A 24,500-nucleotide genomic window follows, 5' to 3' on the forward strand; every position below is an offset into this window, starting at 1 on the left:
ACAGTGAGGCTGAGCAAATTACAATGACCAATCTTAAAGAATACCAGTTGTTCTGGTGTGACCAGAATTTGCCCTCCCCCTCTTTCTTTTAGTTAGAAACCTCTTCTTTTTGGCAAGGAACTCATCGCTTGAGACTGGCTGGGGATGACACCATCACATCTGTCCTCTAGCCTTCGAGAATGTCATGTTACACAGGAACAGCCAGCATCCCCACTGACCCTAAACATTGTAATTGGTTCAAGCAGGAACATGTGACACGAGCCAAACTAAATGGTAAGATTTGAGCCTGGGGCTGTCAACTCTCATCGCAACCATTTAGTGGGAAATCTATCAAAGACATGAAGAGGCTGTTCATACCCTCTGTATCCTGGCACCTGATGTACTCAGTTGTAAGCAAATTAATCTAAATGGTGTTTCTGTCAAATGCAACCAAAAAGTCCCCTCTGTAAAAAGCCACTGGAAAAAGTAGTGACACATCTAGACGCTTGCGAAAGCATATGATCAACCGAGAAGTGAAGGAAAGTTCACTCTCTCATGGAGCTGACTAATGGAAAACAGGATGCAAGACAAAAGCAGGTAGATAAATCTTCTTCCAGACTCGTATCTACTGACTAGAGAAACTGTTCCTATGTCCAAAGATACCTGCCAAACAGTCCCTCCCCAGCGCCTCGTGAACAGTGGCCAAAGAAGATAAGGTATCACCTTACATTGTTTCCCATCTCTGCCTCACTTCCCTTTTCTCTTGCTGCCCCAGGATTATGCCTTCCAGATAAACCCTCAACTCTTAATCCTTGATTCAGTCTCTATTTCCTAGGCAACTCATATTAAAAGGTTATCTACAAAAAAACTTACAGCAACCCTTAGGCTTAAAGAAGTTAAGAAACATAAAAAGCTTTCCCTCTGAGGTCATCAGCAAAATGAGGATGCTCAGTATTAGTACAACGTTAAACAGAAATGGTAATAATCTACATAGTAATACAAGATAACCGTCCACAGAACAAGACAAAACTGTAAGGTTTGGAAGGGTAGAAACAAAAATTCATGATATCCAGATGACACAGAAAATACAAAATTCATGGATACATCTTTTAAATAACTTTCAGGTTCCACTTTATTTATTTATTTATTTATTTATTTAAGGATTTTATTTATTTATTTTACAGAGAGAAATCACAAGTAGATGGAGAGGCAGGCAGAGAGAGAGAGAGAGAGGGAAGCAGGCTTCCCGCGGAGCAGAGAGCCCGATGTGGGACTCGATCCCAGGACCCTGAGATCATGACCTGAGCCGAAGGCAGCGGCTTAACCCACTGAGCCACCCAGGCGCCCCTATTTATTTATTTTTAAGATTTTATTTATTTATTTGTCAGAGAGAGAGCACAAGCAGGGGGAGCAGCAGGCAGAGGGAGAATCAAGCACCCTGCTGAGCAAGGAGACCTATGTGGGACTCAGTCCCACCGCCTGGGATCAGGACCTAAGCCAAAGGCAGAGAGATGCTTATTACCCTACTGAGCTACTCAGGTGTCTGCCACAGACACATTTTTAGATTTGACATGAGTTTAGCAAGGTATATAGCTGGATAAAAAATGGTTATATACCTAGAAAGGATATGCATGAATCTTACAGAGAAAATTTTATAAACTTTTGTTGTATGAGATAAAGAAGACCTAAGTAAACAAAGAGATAAACCATAATCAAGGCTTAAAAACTCAATATTATAATACAAAATTATTTATTATTATTGTTATTTATTATTATTAGGACATCATTTCTCTACAAAACTGATATACAGAGTCAAGGTAATCCCAACCAAATTTGAATAGGACTTGGGGATTTTTTGTTTGCTTTTTGATAGATTCTAAAATATTCAAGGAAATTCAAAGGGCTAAGAGAAGTCAAGACACTTTCTTTAATGATGAGAGAAGTTAATTATTCTACCAAATTCCAAGACTTATGATAATTAAAATTGTTTATACAGGTGCCTGGGTGGCTCAGTGGGTTAAAGCCTCTGCCTTCTGCTCAGGTCATGATGATGGGGTCCTGGGATTGAGTCGCACATCGGGCTCTCTGCTCAGCAGGAAGCTTGCTTCCCTTCCTCTCTCTCTGCCTGCCTCTCTGCCTACTTGTGATCTCTGCCTGTCAAATAAATAAATAAAATCTTAAATAAATAAAGTTGTTTATAATTGGTGAAAATACGTATAACCAGACCAATGGAACAAAAGAGCGAAACCCAGACAAAGACCCACAAATGAGGACTCACAATCTATAATAGAGGTGGCAGGGCAGGTCAATGAGGAAAGGACAATCTATTTGGAAAAAAATTAAAATTTCACACCATACACATATCAAGTCCAGGTGGAATATAAAGGATGCAACTATAAGGTTAATACAGATGAATATCTTAATGACCATAGGGTAGGAAAATATTCCTCAAACAAGGTGCACCTGAGTGGCTCAGTCGTTAAGGCATCTGCCTTCGGCTTAGGTCATGATCTAGGGTTCCAGGATCAAGCCCCACATCAGGCTCCCTGCTCGGCAGAGAGTCGGCTTCTCCCTCTTATACTTCCCCTGCTTTAGTTCCCTCTCTGCTATCTCTCTCTCTCGTCAAGTAAATAAATATAATCTTAAAAAAAAAAATTCTTGGGGCGCCTGGGTGGCTCAGTGGTTTGGGCTGCTCCCTTCGGCTCGGGTCATGATCTCGGGGTCCTGGGATCGAGCCCCGCATCGGGCTCTCTGCTCCGCGGGAAGCCTGCTTCCCTCTCTCTCTCTCTCTCTGCCTGCCTCTCTGCCTACTTGTGATCTCTGTCTGTCAAATAAATAAATAAAATCTTTAAAAAAAAAAAATTCTTTAAACAAGACCTCAAAAGTACTAATCATTAAAAAAGAGAGAAACTGATAAAAGTATATTCAAACTGAGAACTTAGGGGCTCCTGGGTGGTTGCTGGTTTAGCATCTGCCTCCGGCTCAGGTCATGATCCCAGGATTCTGGGATACTTCTTCTCCCTCGGCCATTGCCCCTGTTGGTGGTCTCTGGTTCTCTCTATCTATCCATCAAATAAATAAATAAAATCTTTGAGAAAATTAAAAAAAAAAAAAAAAACTGAGAACTTAGTTGGAGTGCCTGGGTAGCTTAGTCTGTTGAGTATTCAACTTTTGATTTCGGCTCAGGTCACAATCTTAGGGTCGTGAGATGGAGCCCCAAGCCAGGTTCCATGCTCAGCATGGATCCTGCTTGAGATTTTTTCTCTCCCTCTCCCTGCACTCTCTTGCTCTCTCTAAAATAAATAAACCTTTTAAAAAAAGAAAACTGAGAACTTAGTTTTCAAAAGACCCCATAACGGTGCCTGGGTGGCTCAGCAGGTTAAGACTCTGCCTTTGGCTCAGATCATGATCTCAGGATCCAGCAATGGAGCCCCGAATTGGGCTCTCTGCTCAGCAGGGAGCCTGCTTCCTTCTGTCTGTCCTACTGCCTCTCTGCCTACTTGTGATCTCTCTCTATCCAATAAATAAATAAAATCTTATAAAAATAAAAAAAAAATTTTTTTAAAAGACTCCATAAAAAGAATTTTTTAAAAAACCACAGGGTGGATGCCTGGGTGGCTCAGTGGGTTAAGCCTCTGCCTTCGACTCAGGTCATGATCTCAGGGTCCTGGGATAGAGTCCCGCATTGGGCTCTCTGCTCAGCAGGGAACCTGCTTCCTCCTCTCTCTCTGCCGGCCTCTCTGCCTACTTGTGATCTCTCTCTCTCTGTCAAATAAATAAATAAATAAATAACCACACGTGAGTAAAGACATTTGCAACACATAGTATCATTCAATGGGTTCATACACTGAATATATATATAAAGTACTCAAACAAATCAGTAAGAAAAAGAGTAATACAAAGGAAAAATGAGGAAGAATGCAAAAGATTTAAATAGGCAACTTATAAGAGTATATTCATATAGTCAATACTCATACAAAACAGAGCTCAATCTCAACCGTAATCAAGTAAATACAAATCAAAACTTTTATAATAACATAGCATCATGCATCCATCCATCAGATTGGCAAAAATGACACAGCTAGCAGTACAAGAGATGTCAGCTAGGTACAGCAACACTACTATGGGAGTGTATATTTCTTCAGCTATCTAAGAAAACAGTTTGGTATTACCTAATAAACTCCATGATAAATAAAAGTGCTATGAGGAGCAACAAAGAATACCTAAGGACCAGCAATCTCATATCTGAGTATACCCTAGAGAAATTCATGCACATGCATATCCAAATATATGTACAGGTGTGTTCATAGAACATTGTTTCTAATAGCCAAAAACTAGAAACAATCAAAATGCCCATCTACTGTAGAATGGAAAATCATGGTATATTTATATAATGAAATAATATAAAGACAAAGAATTAACTCCAACTACTTGTAATATTATGAATGAATCTCACAGATTAATTCTGAACAAAAGCAAGACAAAAGAAATACAATATCCAGTATGATTATGGTCAAAGGAATTAAAAAACAGAAAAAATGCTTTTACTTAGAAATGCACTCATAAGTGAAAAGAATAGAGAAAATCAAGGAAATGGGGTGGCCTGGGTGGCTCAGTAGTTAAGCATCTGATCTCAGGGGCAGGGTGGGGGGGTCTGCTTGTCTCTCTCCCTCTCTGCCTCTGTTCCTCCCCTGGCTTGTCTCTCTCTAAATAAATAAAATCTTAAAAAAGAAAACCAAGAAAATGGTTATCCCAAAAGTAAAGACAGTGGATTGGAATGGTCCGCAGAAAAGGGTAAGATTTAGAAAAAAGAAAGGATAGATCAAAAAGAAAAAACAACGTGCAGTTACAGATCTGGAAATGAGCAGAGCATTTGTGAGGGTACAAGGAAAATGTTCAACTGATTGGTCCAAAATGTAAGCTAGGGAATAAATCAACAAGAGAAGGACCAGATTCTAGATGACTTCAAAATGCAAGCAAGAGTTTGGGTTTAACACTGTTGGAAGCTACTATAATATTCTTGAACAAAAGAATGCCATTATAAAAGCTGTATTTTAGGGAGATTTCATTTGTAACACATTTGAATTACAAGAGATAAGAGACTAGATCAGCTCTGGCCCACTGAGGTCATCTAGAAGCAAGATAATAAAAGATGCTCCAATGAAGCAGGATAGCATTCTTTCAAACAATCCTTTTTTTTTTTTTTTAAGATTTTATTTATTTATTTGACAGAGATCACAAGTAGGCAGAGAGGCAGGCAGGGGGCGGGGTCAGGGTGGGGGAGCAGGCTCCCTGCTGAGCAGAGAGCCCAAAGTGAGGCTTGATCCCAGGACCCTGAGACCATGACCTGAGCCAAAGGCAGAGGCTTTAACACACTGAGCCACCCAGGCGCCCTCAAACAATTTTTACATGTCCAGTTTACAAAAGACTCTGTCTGACACTAGATATAAAAAGACACGGAACAGTCATCAAAGGCCTCTGAAAAGCAGTATAAAGTAGGGGAAAAATGGCACGGAGGATGAGGGCAAGAAAAATTAAAAAGACAAAACCCAAAAAACAGCAGCTCATGAAATCAGTGATGAAGAAAAAAAGTCAAAGGCTCCTAATCTCCAGGCGTTCCATAATTCAAGTACACATAAAGTACCATGGGAAGCACAGCCATATGGTCCAAGGACTGACGAGAACAAGCAGAAAGTGGTTGGGACTGCACCACATACATGTGAGAAATGGGACTAGAAGAAAGGAATGACTGGTTGGCAGCTAGAAATGCAGAAGATTCAATAGTTCTTTGTTTTATGGTGAAAAAGGCATAATAAGTCTTATGCATTAAGGGAAACATCCATAAAAGAAACATATTGAAGATGCTAGAAAGGAAAGGAAAAATTATGAGATCAAGGTTCTGAGGGAGGCAGCAAGGTAACAGGGTACAAAGGACGAAAAAAATTGGTAAACTTTAGGGAAGGGATACCTTACAGGCTCAGGAGAAGATGCCTAAGTGACATACAGGAACAGCAGCGTGCTGAGGTTATCATGGACTCATGTTAGATGATCCAGAACTTTTCAGTAAAAGATGGGATAAGAAAACAAAGATGTTAGTAAGAGAAATGATTTAGAGTAAACCTCATTGCAAATGAGAAGACATTCATTATTAAAAGTTCAGCTCTGCACTGTTCTGCTCTCTCTCAGGGGCAAGAAACAGGTTAGACATTCAGCATTTAGAGTTCGTGAGAGGAGTACAACAAAAAGCCAAAGTGATGAAAAAGGGAGCACTGAAGTAGATGATATTATGTGGGTAGAATTTATTTAATAATGAAGTGAAGAAAGTAGACTGGAAGACTTAGCCTATACAGCCAGAGTTATGCACAGATTCAAAACTTAAAAAAAAGAGATAGAGCTTATAAATAAGACTATGTCCCGGAAATCCTACTCATGTTAAGATTTTCCTCAAAAATAAAAATCTGATGCAAGCCTTTCACTAAATTCTGCTTCTTAGGCAACAAAATGATACCAAATTAACAAAGGAAAGATTAAGTAGGTAAGAAGTAACTTTGGGGATGCTAATGGTAGCACTGTTAGAAAATGTGGAACTACCCCAGAAAATATTTTGCAGAAAGAAATACAGTATATATAGTACAGAAAGAATACAGAAATAAGAAAAGTGTAAGATCTGAAATCAGAGAATTGGGGACTGAGTCCCAATATGAGCAAATAATTTCATGAGATGTAGGTAGGTCTCAGTTCCTCATCTGGATTATGGGAATAATAATCATTGGTAAATAATATAGGAATAATAATAGCAACAACTAACATCTGTTGAATGCTTATTATGTTTCAGGCACAGTTTAAGTGTTTTATATGTATTAACTTACTCAATCTTCATGATGACAAAGAGACATTTTTATCCCCATTTTACTGAAGAGAAAACTGAAACAGGGGGATTAGAGCAATTGCCCAGAATTATATAGCTATTATGTAGTACAGGCAGAATTTCAATCCATGCAATGTGACCTGAGGTCTACATTCTTTACTATGTTCTTCTGCCTCTCTAGGTAATAAAGATGAGAATGTAGTAAAAAGTGTTTTAAGTATATCCAAATGTTCATCATTACTGCTGAGTATCTGGTAACAGGACAAAATAATCCAAACAAAATCATTAATCTACAATCAACACTCCACAAATTATACCTATCATACGCTACGGTGTGATTAAAAAAGAGGTAATTAACAATGAATATGCCTTGTCCTCCAAAAGTAGGGGGAACAAACAAGTGGCAATAACTGTTATGAACAAAATACATGTGCTGCTTTTCCATGATGAGCTCAAAGATAAAGAGCTTTGGGGCACATAGGTGGCACAGTGGGTTAAGCTTCAGACTCTTGGTTTCGGATCAGGTCCCTGATATCAGGGTCCTGAGATGGGAGTCCAGCATAGGACTCCAGCTCAGTGCAGTGTCTGCTGAAGATTCCCTCTCCCAGGGGTGCCTGGGTGGCTCATTGGGTTAAAGCCTCTGCCTTCTGCTCAGGTCGTGATCCTAGCATCCCGAGATCAAGCCCTACAGTCCTGGGATCAAGCCCTACATCGATTGGGCTCTCTGCTCAGCAGGAAGCCGGCATCTCTCTCTCTCTCTCTCTCTCTCTCTCTCTCTCTGCCTGCCTCCCTGCCTACTTGTGATCTCTGTCAAATAAATAAATAAAATCTTAAAAAAAAAAAAAAAAGATTTCCTCTCCCAGCCTCTCCCCTACCAAAGTAGATAAATCAATCTTTTTTTAAATCTAAAAAATAAAAAGTTTGAGAAATCACTAAATCATGGCCTCAAAAAGTAACAGCACTAAATACAAAGGGTTAGGAAATGACTGAGCCAAAAAGAAATCAGTGCAATCTTTTAAAAGTAAGGTATGGGGACAATCATAAAGCTTTAAAAGGAAAAAAATAGGGTTTCAAATAGCAACAGGCTACTCACAGAGCAACAAATTTCATATATGCGCATCACAAAAAGACTTACCACTTCCAAGGAAAGATCCTACACCACATTATAAATATTGTAACAATAAAAAATAATTGATGCTGGACCTTTATGTAGAAAACACTGTTCTAAGCACTTTACTAGAACCGACTTTTTAATTCTAATAACAACACTGTAAGGTAGGTCCTGCTATTATCCCCAGTTTATAGATAGGGAAAATGAGGCAGAAGTGAGGTAAAGTAACTTGCCCAAGTTTATTCAATGAAGGCCAGTGCTAGGATGTCAACGCCAAGCATTTTATCCCCAGAGTATGTGCTATACTTCCTCTAGTAGGAAACTAAGAAGCAGAAGAAGAATTTATTCAGAAGTATTATTCAGCCAGAGTACCTGGGTAGCTAGCTAGACTGCTGAGGTCTGCCTTCAACTCAAGTCATGATCAAGCGCCTGGGATCAAGCACCACCTTGGGCTCCCTGCCCAGTGGAGCCTGCTTCTCCCTCTCCCTTCGGCGCTCCCCTCACCCTCCTACCACCAACCCCCTCCCCTGCTCGTGCTCTCTCACAAATAAATAAATAAATGTATTACTTGGCCATATTTGATAACAAGAATGAAAATACCTTTCAATTACAGTAATTCATCATCTATAACAATTCTGTCCTTGGTCTTCCCTCCAAACTAATCTGCACATTCGTCCCATACTATCTCATCTACTCCTCTGGTTTCATAACAATCTCCTTGCTGATGATTCCCAAAATCTACTGACCTCAGGCCAATCTCTCTTCTGCATCTTAAACCTCACCAACAACCTAATAAATATTTCTCTTTCAATGTTCAATGAGCACCTCAAAATCTACATATCCAAAACTGAATCATCATCTCCTTCCCACCTCATTTCCCACCTTCAAATCCCTTCTTCCTCCCCTTCGCCTTTACCTCAATGACTGCCTCCATCATCCGCGTGGTTGCCCAGTCAGAAATGTACATGCCATCCCAGACTCAGTCTTCTGCACCTTACATACCTTATCTATCATCAGTCACCTCCCCTAACTATTTCTCCAAGCAATAATATCTCAATTCCATTGCTTTATTTAATCTGACAAATTTACAAGGCTTATTACTTTGAATTTTGTATTATTTTGTGAAACTTTCTTTTTTTCTTGTATTCTGTTCTGTCTAATCCTAGCACAAACTCTGCAAATAAAGAACAGGTATGATATATATTCATATCTAACTCCTCAATGTGCAATTTCCTAATCAACACATGTTCTCAGCGAAACTTGGTTCTATTAAGAAGAAGTTAATACTAAGCATGTATGTCAAGTAATACATTTTTTCAATGGCATTGCCTTCAGAAACAAGACTCAGTTATTTTGGGGAAAAAAAAAAGTAGTAATTTCCTATTAACTCTAGCACAACTCCCCGGAATATACCAATAATTGTTAATTGTTCAATGATAGCTACTAAAGCCTATGCACAGTGCTAAACGCTTCACACAAATTTTGCCACTTATCAACAGAGTACTGGTACTGTACCCATTTTCCAGATGCCAAAACTGTAACTTAAGATTGATCAAGGTACTAACTTAGAAAATTAACAGTCATGGCTCCTGGGTGACTGGGCTGGTTCAATCGACTGCCTTCTGCTCAGGTCATCATCCTGGAGCACCAGGATCGAGTCCCACATTGGGCTCCCTGCTCAGCCGGGATGCTTCTCCCTCATTCCCTCTCTCCCTCATACCCTCCCCCCTCATGCTCTCCCTCTCTCTCTCTCAAATAAATATTAAAGAAAAAGAAAACTAACAGTTGGGATTTGAACCCATGGCAAAGTCTGACACCAGAGCACATATTCTTAAGCACTTGCTCTTTGTTTGTTTTGTTTTGTTTTGTTTTGTTTTAAGATTTTATTTTGGAGGCACCTGGGTGGCTCAGTCGGTTAAGCATCTGCCTTCGGCTGCCGTCATGATCCCAGGTTCTGGGATTGAGTCCCCCCGAGTCTGGCTCCTTGCTGTGCGGGAAGCCTGCTCCTATCCCTGCCTGCTGCTCTCCCTGCTTGAGCCTTCCCTCTCTCTCTGACAAATGAATAAATAAAATCTTAAAAATATATATATATATTTTTTTTTTTTTAAATAATCTCTACACCCAACACCGAGCAAACCCGCAACTCCAAGAGTTCCATGCTCCACTGACCAAGCCAGCCAGGTACCCCTTGTTATTTTGCCTCTTAAAAATAAAATTAAATGTTTTAAAGCTCAAAAGTTAAGAATAATTAAGCACAAAGCTTAAATCAAAAAGCTGTTAGTTTTAAATGAAAAACGTGCCACAACAGAGTAACGCTATGGAAGTTAAGGCAGTTAAGAAAGAACCCGTTTGGTCGGTCCAAAAATCGTTAAGCAAGATCAGCAAACGAAAAAGACACAGAACCACAGAAATAAAACTGTCGAAATAGTAATGCATTCGAACGTTTCTTTTCTTGGGACATCATAATAAAACCAACACAGTCTAGTGCCTTACACATTAGTATATTTCAGAATGAAATTCTACAAATATTAAAATCCCCCGCCGTTATTCAATTTTTGGTTCTGGCAACGGACCCACACCGCAGGCAGGTAAAAGGCTCGGAAATTTCAACCGTGATTCGCCTGCTTACTTCCAGACTCCTAAAACGTGAGTCAAAGGGCCAATATAATAAGGACACTATCATCCATCTTCGTCTGGTGCCACTGGAAACACAAGCGCACGTTTAAATTCACACGCTTCTAAGATCAAGCTCCAGCCTACAATTCGTCCAAGATTCGGCAGCCGCACACACAAGGTGCAGACCACAAGCTCTCAACTTTTCATTCTGACTATACGTTTTTAGATTCTGGGTGCGAGAGCCTACGTCGAACTGGCCCCTGGTTGCAAAGAGGATTCCTGTTAGATTTCTCGGGAAGGGTGGGAGGCGTGAAGAAGGGGCGGCCTCCCACCGGCCAGGAGCCCGCCGCGCGCCGAATCTTTTGTTGGGGAGGAGAAGAGGGCGGACCCCCACACCCTCCAGGGGGTAAACGGGGGTGGGCGGGGAGAGTGAGGGAGCGAGACGCCGCGGCGGCCCCCGGCCAGCCCGGGGGTGGGGACACAAAGAATTTGGGGAGCGCCGATCGGCTAGCCGACGAGCTCCCCACCCGCCCTGCAATAAGCCGCCGCGAAACTCCAGGCCCGGGCCGCCGAGGAGCCGGCGGAGGCCGGCGCGCTGGCGTGTGGGGCTCCCTGAGACCCCGGGCGAGGATCGGCCGCCAGCGCGGGCTGACGGCCGGGGTCGGAGGGCGGCGCGAGGCCTCGGCGACAGCCGCGAGCCCCCTCCGCCCAGCCGCGGACCAGGCCGCCAGATCCCCGCGCCCGCGTCGCCACACCCACCCGCCTCCTAGGCCGGGCTCGGGAGGACTCCCGGCTCTTCCTCCCGCGGCAGCCGCGCGCCCCGCGCCCGAGATTTACCTGCTGATCTTCTGGGCAAAGGCGCGGCGCTCGGCCATGGCTGCTAAGGCGGCGGCGGCGGCGGCGCTCTGGGCGCGGACCGGCGGGCGCGTGCCTCCTCGCTCGCGCTCCCTCCCTCGCGGCCTCCGCCAGTCCCAGCTCCGGACCGGGGAGGCTGGGGCTGGCGGCCGGAGCCGGGAACGAGCCCTGCCGTAATGCTCCTGAGAGGCGCGCAGCAAGAAACCGCTCCTCCCCCGGCGCGTCAACCCCGCGGGAGCCCGGGCTTCGGTACGCAACTGCGGCCGGCTGGAGCCCGGGGGAAGAATGGGGCGTGGAGGGAGCGACACGCCAGTCCTGGCCGCCTCGCTGCCGCGCTCGCTCAACCGAAAGGACACAGAAAACAGCCAGGCAGGGGCCAGCGACTTGGCGAGGCAGGAAAATAAGATTACAGAACGCGTCGGGGAGGGTGGGGGGAGCTTGGCTTTCCCGAAAAGGAAGGGGAGGAAATGGAAGATGGTTTTTGGCGAGGGGGGGCTGTGCTCTGACGCCCAGGATGGCTGAGTTCTTGTTCCTGCTGCTCCCATCTCCGAGCAGTTGAACGCACTTTCTGTTCTGCTCCGACCTTGTGAGTGGGGTCTGACCAGAGAAAGAATAATTTTTCTTGTAGAAAAAGAGCTAAAAAAGATCTTTCTCCTACAGAGGTAACAAGAATAGTTGACTTGTGGTGCTTAGCCAGACACAGATGAAAGTTTTACAGGCGTGATCTTAATCGCCACGACAGCTCTTTGAAGTAAGTTCTTATTATGCCCATTTTAGAGACAAGGAAATTTGTTCAGAGTAGCTAAGTGCTGGCCCCAGGTCACACATATGGTAAGTAACCTCTTCAGCTGAGGTTCAAACCCAGAGCCTAGTCCTTTTCTTTGAAGATAAGTGTTTATCCATTAACAATAGGCTCCCTGAGACTATTACTTCCCCCTTTGGGATCTCATTTTCCATTTATAAATGTTAGACCAGATAAGCTCTAATGTACTTTACCATTTTGATGTTCTATTAAATAATCTATATATTTACCACTCAAAATGATCTTGCCTGTTAAATCCTATAAAACAGGGACTAGCGAAAATTGTGTCTTATTCTGTTGTAATCCCATAGTGTGTAGAATGTAGTTCCTAATGCATATTTGCTGATTATTTGTGTTGTGGTGAAGCTAGGAAAAATAATCTTTGTTTCTTGTAGTACCTTTACTCAAGTATTGCAAGGATTTATGTGTTGTTTTTTTTTTATTATGTTCTCTCTGTGCCCTTGTGAGGTACGATGGATACTTGTTTCCCTCTCTTTTACAGTTGGAAAATCTGTAGCATAAAGTCAGTTTGCTCAGTCACACACTGAGTCAGGGGTGAAAGCCTCAATTAGTCAGATCCATAACTTCCTGTCTAGTTTTCTAACCACTGTGGAAGATGGCATATTTTGTATAACAATGTACATTCCAGTAGAGATAGTCTACTTAAAGAGGATTTTTGTGCAACTTTACTTGAATGTATAGCCCACCTAGATATTCTAGAGAACACAAAACTGAACGAAACTCAGTCTTGCTGCCAGGGAGTTTAAGTCCATTGGGAAAGATGAAACAGCTACTCAAAAAGCTGCAAGTCAAGTCTAACACTGTAACCTGGCCTTTAAGACACTGCTTGATAGGAACCCAGTTATTTTCTGTCACTTTCTTACTATGTGACCTTGGACAAGTTACTTAACCTTGACTCTAAACTGAGTGGAATAATTGTACCAGCTTAAAAGAGTATTGGGCAGATTCATTGGGTCAATTCATATAAAATTCTTAGAACATGCCTGGCATATGGTAAGCCCTATATGTACTAGCAGCTGTTATTACTGTCAGTGTTATTATCATTATTCAGCTTACACTTAAACTTGTCCTGGGTGCTTGATAGACCCTGAAGCGTTTGTCTGCTCTCATGCTCCCAGCCAGATGTTGTACGCCTTTATCTCTGCTCTCCAAACATCTTTTCACTACTCTCTTAGAGAACTGACCACATTCTGCCTTTGAATGGTTCTTTGTATACATGACTCACCAGTTGCCAAAGTGTCTGAAAGGACATTGCAAGCACTGTGCAGCTTGCTGGGAACATTTAGAGCAGGAAGAGGACAAGCAGGACCAAACTGTAAGCAGGGTAGACAGAGCCTGGGAAATACTCCAAGCTGGAGTGGTGGCCCCCACCTCAGGGAAGAGCTGGCAGTCACAGGAAAGCCCAGTATGGGCAGATATCCATGTCCCACAAGGGTCCAAATTCAGGGAAATGCATGGAGTTCAACAAAGGGAATGACCGTGGAATTCCTTTGGCTCCCCAGTACCATGCTCCACATATTATCCCTGCACATACACACAGATACACACACATCAGTCTCAATCCACCGTACTTTTATGGCGCTGATGCCCTCATTTCCAGTTTCAAGGATGAACCTGTGGCCTAAGTCTGGCCAAGCAGAGCAGCATATTCTCCTGGCTTCTGTGACAGGTTTAGGAAAAGGCATATAGATCAAACCAAGAGAGTCGGGCCCAATCAGAGCTAAAAATTGCATTTGCTTCACCAGGGACAATCTAAAGGCCTACCTAACAGTAAAGCCAAACACGGCAGAGAAGAAAGTAAAATTGGAGAAAGGTGAGCTCCTTACAACATAACTTGAACCCTGGACTTTGCAGCTACAGGAACTAATAAGGCACTGGGGTTTGTTTTGCTTGCTTTCCTTTGGTTTTAGGTTTTTGCATAAACTAATCTGAGTTGGGTGTTCTGCGTTAGCAACTGAATCTTTATCTAATACAAGCCTTCCTTTAGTAAACTGATTCCACTAGGTTTTGGAGAAACAATGGTAAAAGGACATTTTGTGGCCCCAAAGAATTTAGAGACTGGCTGAAAAGATAAGCAAGTAAACAGTTACATTTAAGTGCTAAGACAGGAAAAACTCAGGAAGGTCCTTATAAATTCTAGATAGCACCAATTCTCAGCAGCAGGTTAAGACTAAATTATCACCGAGGCGCCTGGGTGGCTGAGTCAGTTAAGCAAGCTGCTGCTTTGGGCTCAGGTCATATTCCCAGGGTCCTGGGATTGAGTCCTGCATCATGCTCCCTGCTCAGTGGGGAGCCTGCTTCTCCCTCTCCCTCTGCCTGCTGCTCCTCCTACTTGTGCTCTGTGTGTGTGTGTGTGTGTGTGTGTCAAATAAATCAATAAAATCTTAAAAAGAAAAAACAAGAACTAGACTACCACCAAGATGTTCATTTGACACGAGATGGTAAAAACTGGGTGGAATTTAACTCCATGTTTAACCCTGTTAAAACTGGAAAGTCTGGGTGGAACCCTGGAAGCAGCAATGGCCCTACCATTTACGGGGATTCAGAACCTAAATTCCCCACTAATGGGAAGATACTTGCAAAGAAACTACATACCAAGAGCTAGGACTAATTTGGCAGAGTAGTCTAAAATTAGTGAGTTTTAGGTAAGAACACCTCAGGGCAGTTTTCTCAGTAAATAAACACAGTGTTCTAAAGTCCTTCAAACAGAAGACTTAGAAATAAGGCAGAGAAAAAGGGGGATGGGGCATTATATTAGTTTCATATTCTGATACCAAGCTCAATTTTCCCCTTTTTAATATAGGGCTAAGAAAGATTATAGTTTTGGCAAGGTCAAAGTTTTAAGGCCACACTACAAAACGACAAAGTTTTTGTGTCATAGGGATAAAGCTCTGGTTTTGCAGGCAGAATGTGCTCTCTTTGGGGAATTTTTGGAGGATAGGGAGTGGTTCCCTTGCTAAGATTTGGACTTTTTTGAAGCACGGCTGGATTCAGGCAGTAAAATTGACCTAGGACTCCCTCTTAGAAGGCTCTAAGACGGCCAAATGAGTGTGGCCTAGAGGAAGGGAGGACTGGGCATATCACTTGGGTTTATCTCAATCCCAAACTGCAATCTAGGAGTTGGGTACAAAATCCAAGCTAAGGATACTTCTGTCTGCTTTGCCCTCTGTCACGCACTCTCTCTTAATACCTAGGAAAAGGGACAATTCAGAGATCCTAAACCTGATGACAGTTTCCAACTAATGGTACCCATGTTTACCCTGTTATGATGCTTATTACACTATTCAGTTATTGCCTATTAATCTGTATGGCCCATCAGACTTGATCTCTTCTTCACCATTGTACTTTCAGCACATAATACACAGCTTGATCCATTATAATCACTCAGTAAATGTTCTTGAGTCGATAAATGCCATGGACTAAAGTATGTTTGAGATCCTGCCTTAATTTATATTTCCCCAAAAACAGAGCTTGAGATAAGGGCTTAGAAGCAGGTAGTTTATTAAGGAAGTGATCCTAAGAAGCTGAATGAAGGAGTAGAGAGAATGGAACAGAAGAGGGAAAGCCAGTAAATGGTGTTATTGGGATGTTGACCACTGTGGACAAGGAGGCTCAATGCCTCCTGTGACTCTCTGAAGAACTTTGAATATGTACTTGAGAATTGTCCCTCTAAAATTGAGTATTTATTTAGCTAACTAAATGTATACCTCTAAATTCCTTGGTTGAAGGCTGCTGGCCCTGGGGACATTAACTGTCCCTATACTCTATGCTGCAAAAGGCTGAGAGAGATGACTTTTGCTTCCACTGAGAAGCCATCATGTGCATACCTGTCCACCTCAGCTGCAGCTGAGATGCACAGAGATGAGCTGTGGGAAGAAGATGAAGCATCAGTAGCATCTATTATAGGCCCTCAAAAGTGAGGAGAGACTACAATAGCAATCCTACCAGAATAAAATGTATTTGCCCCCTCGTGGTTCTGTTGCTTTACAGAGCTAGAAAGGGCCAGAAGACTAGTTTATTCCAATGAAATGACTTATAATGCAGGCTCAGTGTCCACTTGAAAAACAAGCCCATAATATGTCTTTCCTGGATGATTTGTGTTTCAAGGTAGTCATATTTGGTGAGAGAAAGTTCTTCTCTTACCAAAATTTGAGGTAACAAATGCAAAAGCAATGCAGACTCTGGTGAAATAATGAATCTAGACTTATATGGTCCATTAGAGTAACTACTTGCCACATGTGACCATTTAAATTTAAATTAATTAAAGTCTCAAATTCATTTTTCAGTTGTATTAAGCATTGTTCAAGCATTCACTAGCCACATATGGTTAAAGGCTGCCATGTTGGATAATATATAGATAGAACATTTCCATCATTATAGAAAGTTCTATTGGAGAGCACTGACCCAAAGATCATAGGAGATAAACTAGTCCAAAAGGGTCTGTTGGGGAATTTATTTATTTTTTTAAAGATTTTATATGTTTATTTGACAGAGGAAGAGATCACAAGTAGGCAGAGAGGCTGGCAGAGGGGGAAGCAGGCTCCCTGCTGAGCAGAAAGCTGGATGCCGGGCTTGATCCAGGACTCAATCCCAAGATCCTGAGACCATGACCTGAGCTAAAGGCAGAGGCTTAACCCACTGAGCCACCCAGGTGTTGTTGGGGAACTTAAATGGCTGGGTCAGGTTGATAAGAATATAACCTGCTGATCAATCTTAACACATACACCATGGTCAACCAGTCATTGTATTCCTCCTCACGTGATGTAAAGAGAAGATATTTAGAATGTATAATGTACCACCTGCGACATATTCCTGCTAAAATTTTAACCCAAATCTTTTCAAGTCTCTAGATCTAATTATCAGTTTATAGAAAATATAGCAGATGGAGGAACATGTTCAGCAACACCTTACGGTTACAATTAGCAAATGTAAGAATATGGTAAATTGTGTAAATCATAATGACCTGGTTCCTTCAACAAATAAATGACAAGGATTTTTTTTTAAAAGATTAAAAATATTGGGGTGCCTGGGTGGCTTAGTTCCTTGAATGTCTGCCTTCAGCTTGGCTTATGATCCCAGAGGCCCATAATTGATCCCCATGTTGGGATCCTTGTTCAACAGGGAGTCTGCTTCTCCCTCTTCCTTCTCCTGCTCTCTCACTCTCCCACAAATAAATAAATAAAATCTTTTTAAAAAAGATTAAAAATATTATAAAAACAATCAACAAAGGTAAATCAGACATCACCAAAATTTAAAACTTACATACATCAAAAAATACAGCCAAGAAAGTAAAAAAGTAAACCAGAGAATGGGAGAAAAATGTCTAGAATGTATCAACAACTCTTATAAGTCAATAATAAAATGAGAAATAATTCAATTTTAAAGTGGACAGTTCCGGGGCACCTGATTGGTTCAGTCAGTTAGTGTCCGACTTGATTTTAGCTGAGGTCATTATCTCAGAGTAGTGAGATCAAGCCCTGTGTCAGGCTCCATGCTGGGCTGGGCATGGAGCCTGCTTAAGATTTTCTTTCTTCCTCTCCCTCTAACCCCCTCAATAAATAAATAAATAAAGTGAACAGTTTCAATAGATGTTTCTCCAAATAAAATATGCAAATAGCCAATACACATATGAAAAGATATTCAACATCAGGGAACTGCAATTAAAAACCACGATGAGATACCACTTCATATCCTCTAAGATAATTAGAATCAAAAGGGCAGATAGTAATAATTGTTGATGAGGATGTGGAGAAATTGGAACCCATCATATACTGTTGGTGGTGTTAGAAGGTGGTGTAGCCATTTTGAAAAAAAGTCTGACATATCCTCAAAATGTTAAACATAAAGTTGCCTTGTGACCCAATAATTCAATTCCTAGGTATATACCCAAGAGAAATGAAGGTTATGTCTACACAGAACTTGCACATGAATATTTATACCAGCATTAGCTGTAATAGTCAAAAAATGGAAACAACCCAAATGCCCATCAACTGATGAATGGATGAAATGTCATGTATCCATACAATGGAATATACTATTTGGCAACACAAAGAGATAAAGTACTGATCCAAACTACATGAATGGACCTTGAAAACATTATGCGAAGTGAAAGGAGCCAGACACAAAAGGCCACAATTCCATTTACATGAAATGTCCAGAATGGACAAATCCATAGAGACAGAAAGTAGATTACTGGTTGTCAGGGGCAGAGAGAAAGGGAGAATGGTAAATGACTCCTGATGGGTGTAAGGCTTCTTTGGGGATGATATTAGTAGTATTAATAGTCATTATTGCACAACTCTGTGAGTGTCCTAAAAGCTATAAATTATAGATTTTATGGGTGAGTTGTATGAAATGTGAACTGTTATCTTGAAATGTTTTTCTTCACAACATTCTGACACCAAATGTATATAGTTTTCCACCTACACCAGCCAACTCCCCAGCTCTCTAGAAAACAACTGGGTATCTTATGATTCACTTCTATTCTGACACTACCCAGAGTTTGCATAGACCCCACAGGTGAAGGGCTCAATCCCACAAGACTGCCCCAAGTGCCATTGCAAGTCACGGTTGCCATATGCACTTCTGACCAACCAGATATAAATTCAGTGTTCCCACAGTATCTTCCCAAGTAATTTGCTAGAATGGCTCACAAAGCTGAGGAGGACACTTTACTTATTATTGGTAGTTATTATAAAGGATACAAATAAACAGCCAAATGAAGAAGGGCTTAGGGCAAGTCCAGAAGCATCTCAGCACAGGAGCTCTGTCTGCATGGAGTTGGGGTGCACTGGTCTCCTAGCACATGAATGTTTCTGCCAACTCAGAAACTTTCCAAATCCCATCATCTGGGGCTATTTACAGATGTTCCATTATGTAGGCATGGTTGATTAAACCATTGGCCATTGGTGATTCAACTCAATCTCCTGCTCCTCCCATTCACAGAGGTCTGTGAGTGGGGCTGAAAGTTTCAGCTCTCTAATCACATGGTTGGTTCCTCTGGCAATATGCTGCATTCTGAAGTGATATAGGGGCCCCACTAAGAGTCACCTTATTAGCATAAACTCAGGCATGACTGAAAGGAACTTTTTATGAATAACAAAAGATGCTCCTATCACCTCTATTACTTAGAAAATTCCAAGGATTTTAGAAACTCTGTGCCAGGAACCAGGGACAAAACCCAAATATATATTTCTTATTGTATCACATATCTCAATAAAGCTGTCATTAAAAAATGGAACAAGAGGCACCTGGCTGGCTCAGTTAGAGAGCATGAGGCTCTTGATCTTGGGATCAATGGTTCAAGCCCCATTTATTTTACCTAAATAAATGAACTTTTTTTTAAAAAAATGGAATAAAACACACTTAAGAAGCATACAGTATTAATCAGAGTTCTCCAGAAAAACAGAATAGAAGAAAGAGAGCAAGTTGGGGAGTTAGGGGTTTAGGGAAGGAGAGATTTATTTTAAGGAATTTGTTCACACAATATAGAAGCTGACAAGTCCCAAGATCTGCTGTTGGTAAGCTGGAGACCCAGGAAAGCCAATTGATAGAGTTCCAGTCTAAGTCAGAAGGCCTCAAAACCAAGAAAACTGATGGTGTAGTTCCAGTCTGAAGGCCAGAAGACTCAAGGTCCAAAGAGCCAATATTTCAATTTGAGTCATCTGAAGGTAGGAAAAAACTTATATCCCAGGTCAAAGGCCACTTAACAGGAGGAATTTCCTCTTACTCAGGGGTAGGTCAGAACTTTTGTTCAATTTAGGCCTTCAGTTGATTGCACAAGGCGCACCCATATTATGGAGGGCAATCTGCTACACTCAGTCTATCAATTTAAATATTAGACTTGGGGTGCCTGGGTGGCTCAGTTGGTTGAGTCTGCCTTTGGCTCATGATCTCAGGGTCCTGGAACTGAGCCCCACATCAGAGAGCCTGCTTCTTGCTCTCCTTCTGCCCCTCTGCCCTGCTCATGCTCTCTCTTATTGGCTCTCTCTCAAATAAATAAAATCTTTGGGAAAAAATAAATACTAAGCTCATCCAGAAACACCCAGTGTTTGATCAACTATCTGGGCACCATCTGGCCCAGTGAAATTGACACGTAAAATTAATCATCACACATTCCAACCCAAATACAATGTGCAAAGTTTGGGGGATTAAAGAGAAAAAAAAACTATAAAATAAAAGATATTGTGAGACAGCAAACTCTGATCACTGACTGGGTTTTAAATAACATTAAGAATTATATTTTCTGGATATTTTCCATTTGTTCCTCTAGATCCACTCTCTGCCCTGCTCTCTACTCTGGAAGTCTGGCCCTATATGAACTCTATTAGCAGGCCTCCCTGCCTTTAACTATTAGATGGACTTGGCCAGTGAAAAACAGTGGCAAGGGCACTAGGGAGGGAGGAGAGTAATATCAGGGTATTATTCCCCAGCCTCCTTCCCTGAAAGGTCACCTTTTGCATACTGTGTCTCTTGGACACAGCTATTTGTTTCCCTCAGAACATCCAAATCCATAGAATCTTTTTTTTTATTTTTTAATTTAAATTCAATGTAATTAACATATATTGTATTATTAGTTTCAGAGGTAGAATTCAGTGATTCATTAGTTGCATACAACACCCAGTGCACATTTCTTCAAGTGCCCCCCTTAATACCCATCACCAGTTACCCCATTCCCCCATCTATCTCCCCTCCAGCAACCCTCAGTTTGTTTCCTATGGTTAAGTGTCTCTTATGCTTTATATGAGTACACTGTAACTGTGGTTCCCCTATACCCTCTCTGTTTTCCTTTTATTTTTCCTCTCCTTTCCCTATGTTCATCTGTTTGTTTCTTAATTCCAAGATGAATGAAATCATACGATATTTGTCTTTCTCTGACTGACTGATTTTATTTACCATAATACCCTCTTAGTTCCATCCACATTGTTGCAAATGGCAAGATGTCATTCTTTCTTATGGCTGCATAATATTCCATTGTAAGTATATACCACATCTTTATCCATTCATCTGTCAATGGATATCTGGGCTCTTTCCATAGTTTGGCTATTGTGGACAATGCTGCTATAAACATTGGGGTGCATGTGCCCCTTTGAATCACTATGTTTGTATCCTTTGGATAACTACCTAGTATTACAATTGCTGGGTCATAGGGTAGCTCTATTTTTAACTTTTTGAGGAACCTCCCTATTTTCCAGAATGGTTGTACCAGTTTGCATTCCCACCAATAGTGTAAGACGGTTCCCCTTTTTCTGCATTCTCCCGAATCTCTGATGTTTCCTAAGTTGTTAATTTTAGCTAGTTTGACTGGTATGAGGTTGTATCTCATTGTGGTTTTGATTTGTATTTCCCTGATGCTAAGTGATGTTGAGCATTTTATTCATGTGCCTATTGGCCATTTGTATGTCTTTTTTGGAGAATTACCTGTTCATTTCTTCTGCCCATTTCTTGACCTTTCTAGAATCTGGTAATCACTCCCTTCCCTTTCTATATGGCACTGTAGGAAGTACCAACTCAGTCACTTACTTTAGGTTAGTATACTATATCTGTATACACAACCTTTAAATAAATCCTCCTAAAGTCATCTTATTTTGAATGTGTCATCTGTTTACTGTTGAAGCCTTGATGTAAGTGTGATAAGGGTTTTGTAGTTGTAAAAAAAAAAAAGAGAGAGAGAGAGAAGGAGACGGAGTCCTTTATTCCTTGAAAATACACACTGTGGAGTGTTTATGAATGAAATTATATAAGGTCTGGGATTTGCTTTAAAAATAATTCAAGGGATGTCTGTCAGTTAAGGATGGCTCAGTCAGTTAAGCATCTGCCCTCGGTTCAGTTCATGATCCCAGGGTCCTGGGATCAAGTCCCACATTCTGCTCCCTGCTCAGTCAGGAGCCTGTTTCTTCCTCTGCCTGCTGCTCCCCCTTCTCTCTGGCAAATAAATAAATAAAATATTTTAAAATAAATAAATAGGGCGCCTGGGTGGCTCAGTGGGTTAAGCCGCTGCCTTCGGCTCAGGTCATGATCTCAGGGTCCTGGGATCGAGTCCCGCATCGGGCTCTCTGCTCGGCAGGGAGTCTGCTTCCCTCTCTCTCTCTGTCTCTGCCTGCCTCTCCATCTACTTGTGATTTCTCTCTGTCAAATAAATAAATAAATAAATCTTTAAAATAAATAAATAAATAAATAAATAAATAAATAAATAAAATTCCACATGATTAGGGGCACTGGAGTGACCCAGTAGATTAAGGGTCCAATTCTTTTTTTTTTTTTAAGATTTTATTTATTTATTTGAGAGAGAGATCACAAATAGGCAGAGAGGCAGGCAGAGAGAGAGGGGGAAGCAGGCACCCTGCTGAGCAGAGAGCCCAATGGGGGGCTTGATCCCAGGACACTGAGATCATGACCTGACCCAAAAGCAGAGGCTTAAGCCACTGAGCTACCCAGGCACCCAAGGGTCCAATTTGTTGTTGTTTTTTTTTTTAAGATTTTATTTATTATTTGACAGAGAAAGACACAGCAAGAGAGGGAATGCAAGCAGAGGGAGTGGGAGGGGGAGATGCAAGCTTCCCGCCAAATGAGGAGCCTGATGCAGAACTTGATACCAGGACCCTGGGATCATGACCTGAGCAAAGGCAGATGCTTAATGACTGAGCCACCCAGGCACCCCCCCAAGGGTCCAATTCTTGATTTCAGCACAGATCATGATCTCAGGGTCAAGGGATGGAGCCCTGTACAGCATCAGGCTCTGCACTCAGCACAGAGTTTGCTTGAGATTCTCTCCTCTTCCTCCCTCTAAGCCCCTCCCCCACTCACCAACAAGCTCTCTTTCTCAAATAAATAAGTAAATACATAAATGAAATCCTTTTAAAAAATTGAACATGATTAAATCTAGTAAGTATAGGGCTTCAGTATTAAAAGGTGAAAAAGTTCCAGGGATCTGTTGTACAATGATGTGAATATATTTAACACTACTGAACTTCACACTAAAAAATGCTTAACATAGGGAGCGCATGGATGGCTCAATTGGTGAAGCATCTGCCTTTGGCTCAGGTCATAATCTCAGGGTCCTGAGATTGAGCCCTGCATCAGGCTCCCTCCTTAGCAGGGAATCTGCTTCTCCCTCTCACTCTGCCCCTCCCCACCACTCATGCTCTTGCTTGCTCTCTCTGTCTCTCAAATAAGTAGACAAAATCCTTTAAAAATGGTTTAGATGGTACATTTAATCTTATGTACAACACACACATGCATAGAATCATAATCCAACATGGGCTTATGTTGATGATTGTTGAAGCTGGGTGATTGAGACATGGGGTCATTGCATTATTCTTTTTTTCTTTTTTTTTTTCATTATTCTTTTTAAGATGAAAAAAAGAAAAGAAGAAAAGTCTCAAATTATCATAATGTCAGACAGGAGAAGACAACCTGCTGATTAGAGAAAAAAGAAAGAGTTGAAAGCTCTGACAATATATCTATCTGGTAGCTAACCCGAAAGGCTTAAGCAACCAGGTTAAGAAAAGAAAGCAAGCAGAGGCAAGGTAGGATCAAGAGGCAACTCAGAACCAGTATCTGTGGTGCCCTACTGTGTTGTTCTTATGTCACTGCCCTGAGCTAGGATCTGAAACCTGCTGGGTATTATTTATTCTGGATCTGGGCCCAGCTGAGCCCAGTGTTCTTTAGGAACAGTAGGGTAGATCTGGAACAAGCAGTTTTGACACAGAGAAAGGAAGGAGAAGCACCAAAGTTAAAAAGAGTTGGAGTCATGGAAAGGTTATGCTGCAGGGCTCCTGCCTGGCTCAGTTAGTGGAGCATGTGACTCTGGATCTTGGGGTTGTAAGTTCAAGCCCCACGTTGGGTATAGAGATTATTTAAAAATAAAGTCTTTAAAAAGAAAAGAAAGGTTATTCTGGGTAGGAAACTACACATTTGCAGGTTGTGGGGAATGACTAAGGGGAGAAATAAAATTGGTAATATGAGAGAGACACTTAAAAAAAAAAGATTTTATTTATTTATTTGACAAAGAGAGATCACAAGTAGGCAGACAGGCAGGCAGAGAAGGAGGGGGAAGCAGGCTCCCCGCTGAGCAGAGAGTCTGATGGGGGGCTTGATCACAGGACCCTGAAATCATAACCTGAGTAGAAAACAGAGGCTTAACCCCCAGAGCCACCCAGGCGCCCCGAGAGAGACACTTTTAATAACATTGAGAGAAAGAGGTATCTTTCATCGGCTACCTCAGGAGGAAAGAAAATGATGGAAAG

At 41.7% G+C, this 24,500-nt stretch overlaps 1 protein-coding gene across 14 annotated transcripts in view; it reads right to left on the bottom strand.

Annotated features, from left to right (window-relative positions):
- DOCK7 (dedicator of cytokinesis 7) overlaps window positions 1-11,989 on the bottom strand; it is a 221,160-nt gene extending 209,171 nt beyond the window's left edge. For all 14 annotated transcript variants that reach the window (XM_045064651.1, XM_045064650.1, XM_045064649.1 and 11 more), the window contains exon 1: window positions 11,412-11,989. In XM_045064651.1, coding sequence (XP_044920586.1) covers window positions 11,412-11,974 — 563 coding nt within the window. In that variant the 5' untranslated portion in view covers window positions 11,975-11,989. The remainder of the gene's footprint in view (window positions 1-11,411) is intronic.
- Between the last annotated feature and the right edge of the window lie 12,511 nt (window positions 11,990-24,500).

Source organism: Mustela putorius, unplaced genomic scaffold (genome assembly GCF_011764305.1).
Source record: "Mustela putorius furo isolate JIRA1106 unplaced genomic scaffold, ASM1176430v1.1 tig00003853_pilon_pilon_pilon, whole genome shotgun sequence".
NCBI classification, from domain to species: Eukaryota; Metazoa; Chordata; class Mammalia; order Carnivora; family Mustelidae; genus Mustela; species Mustela putorius.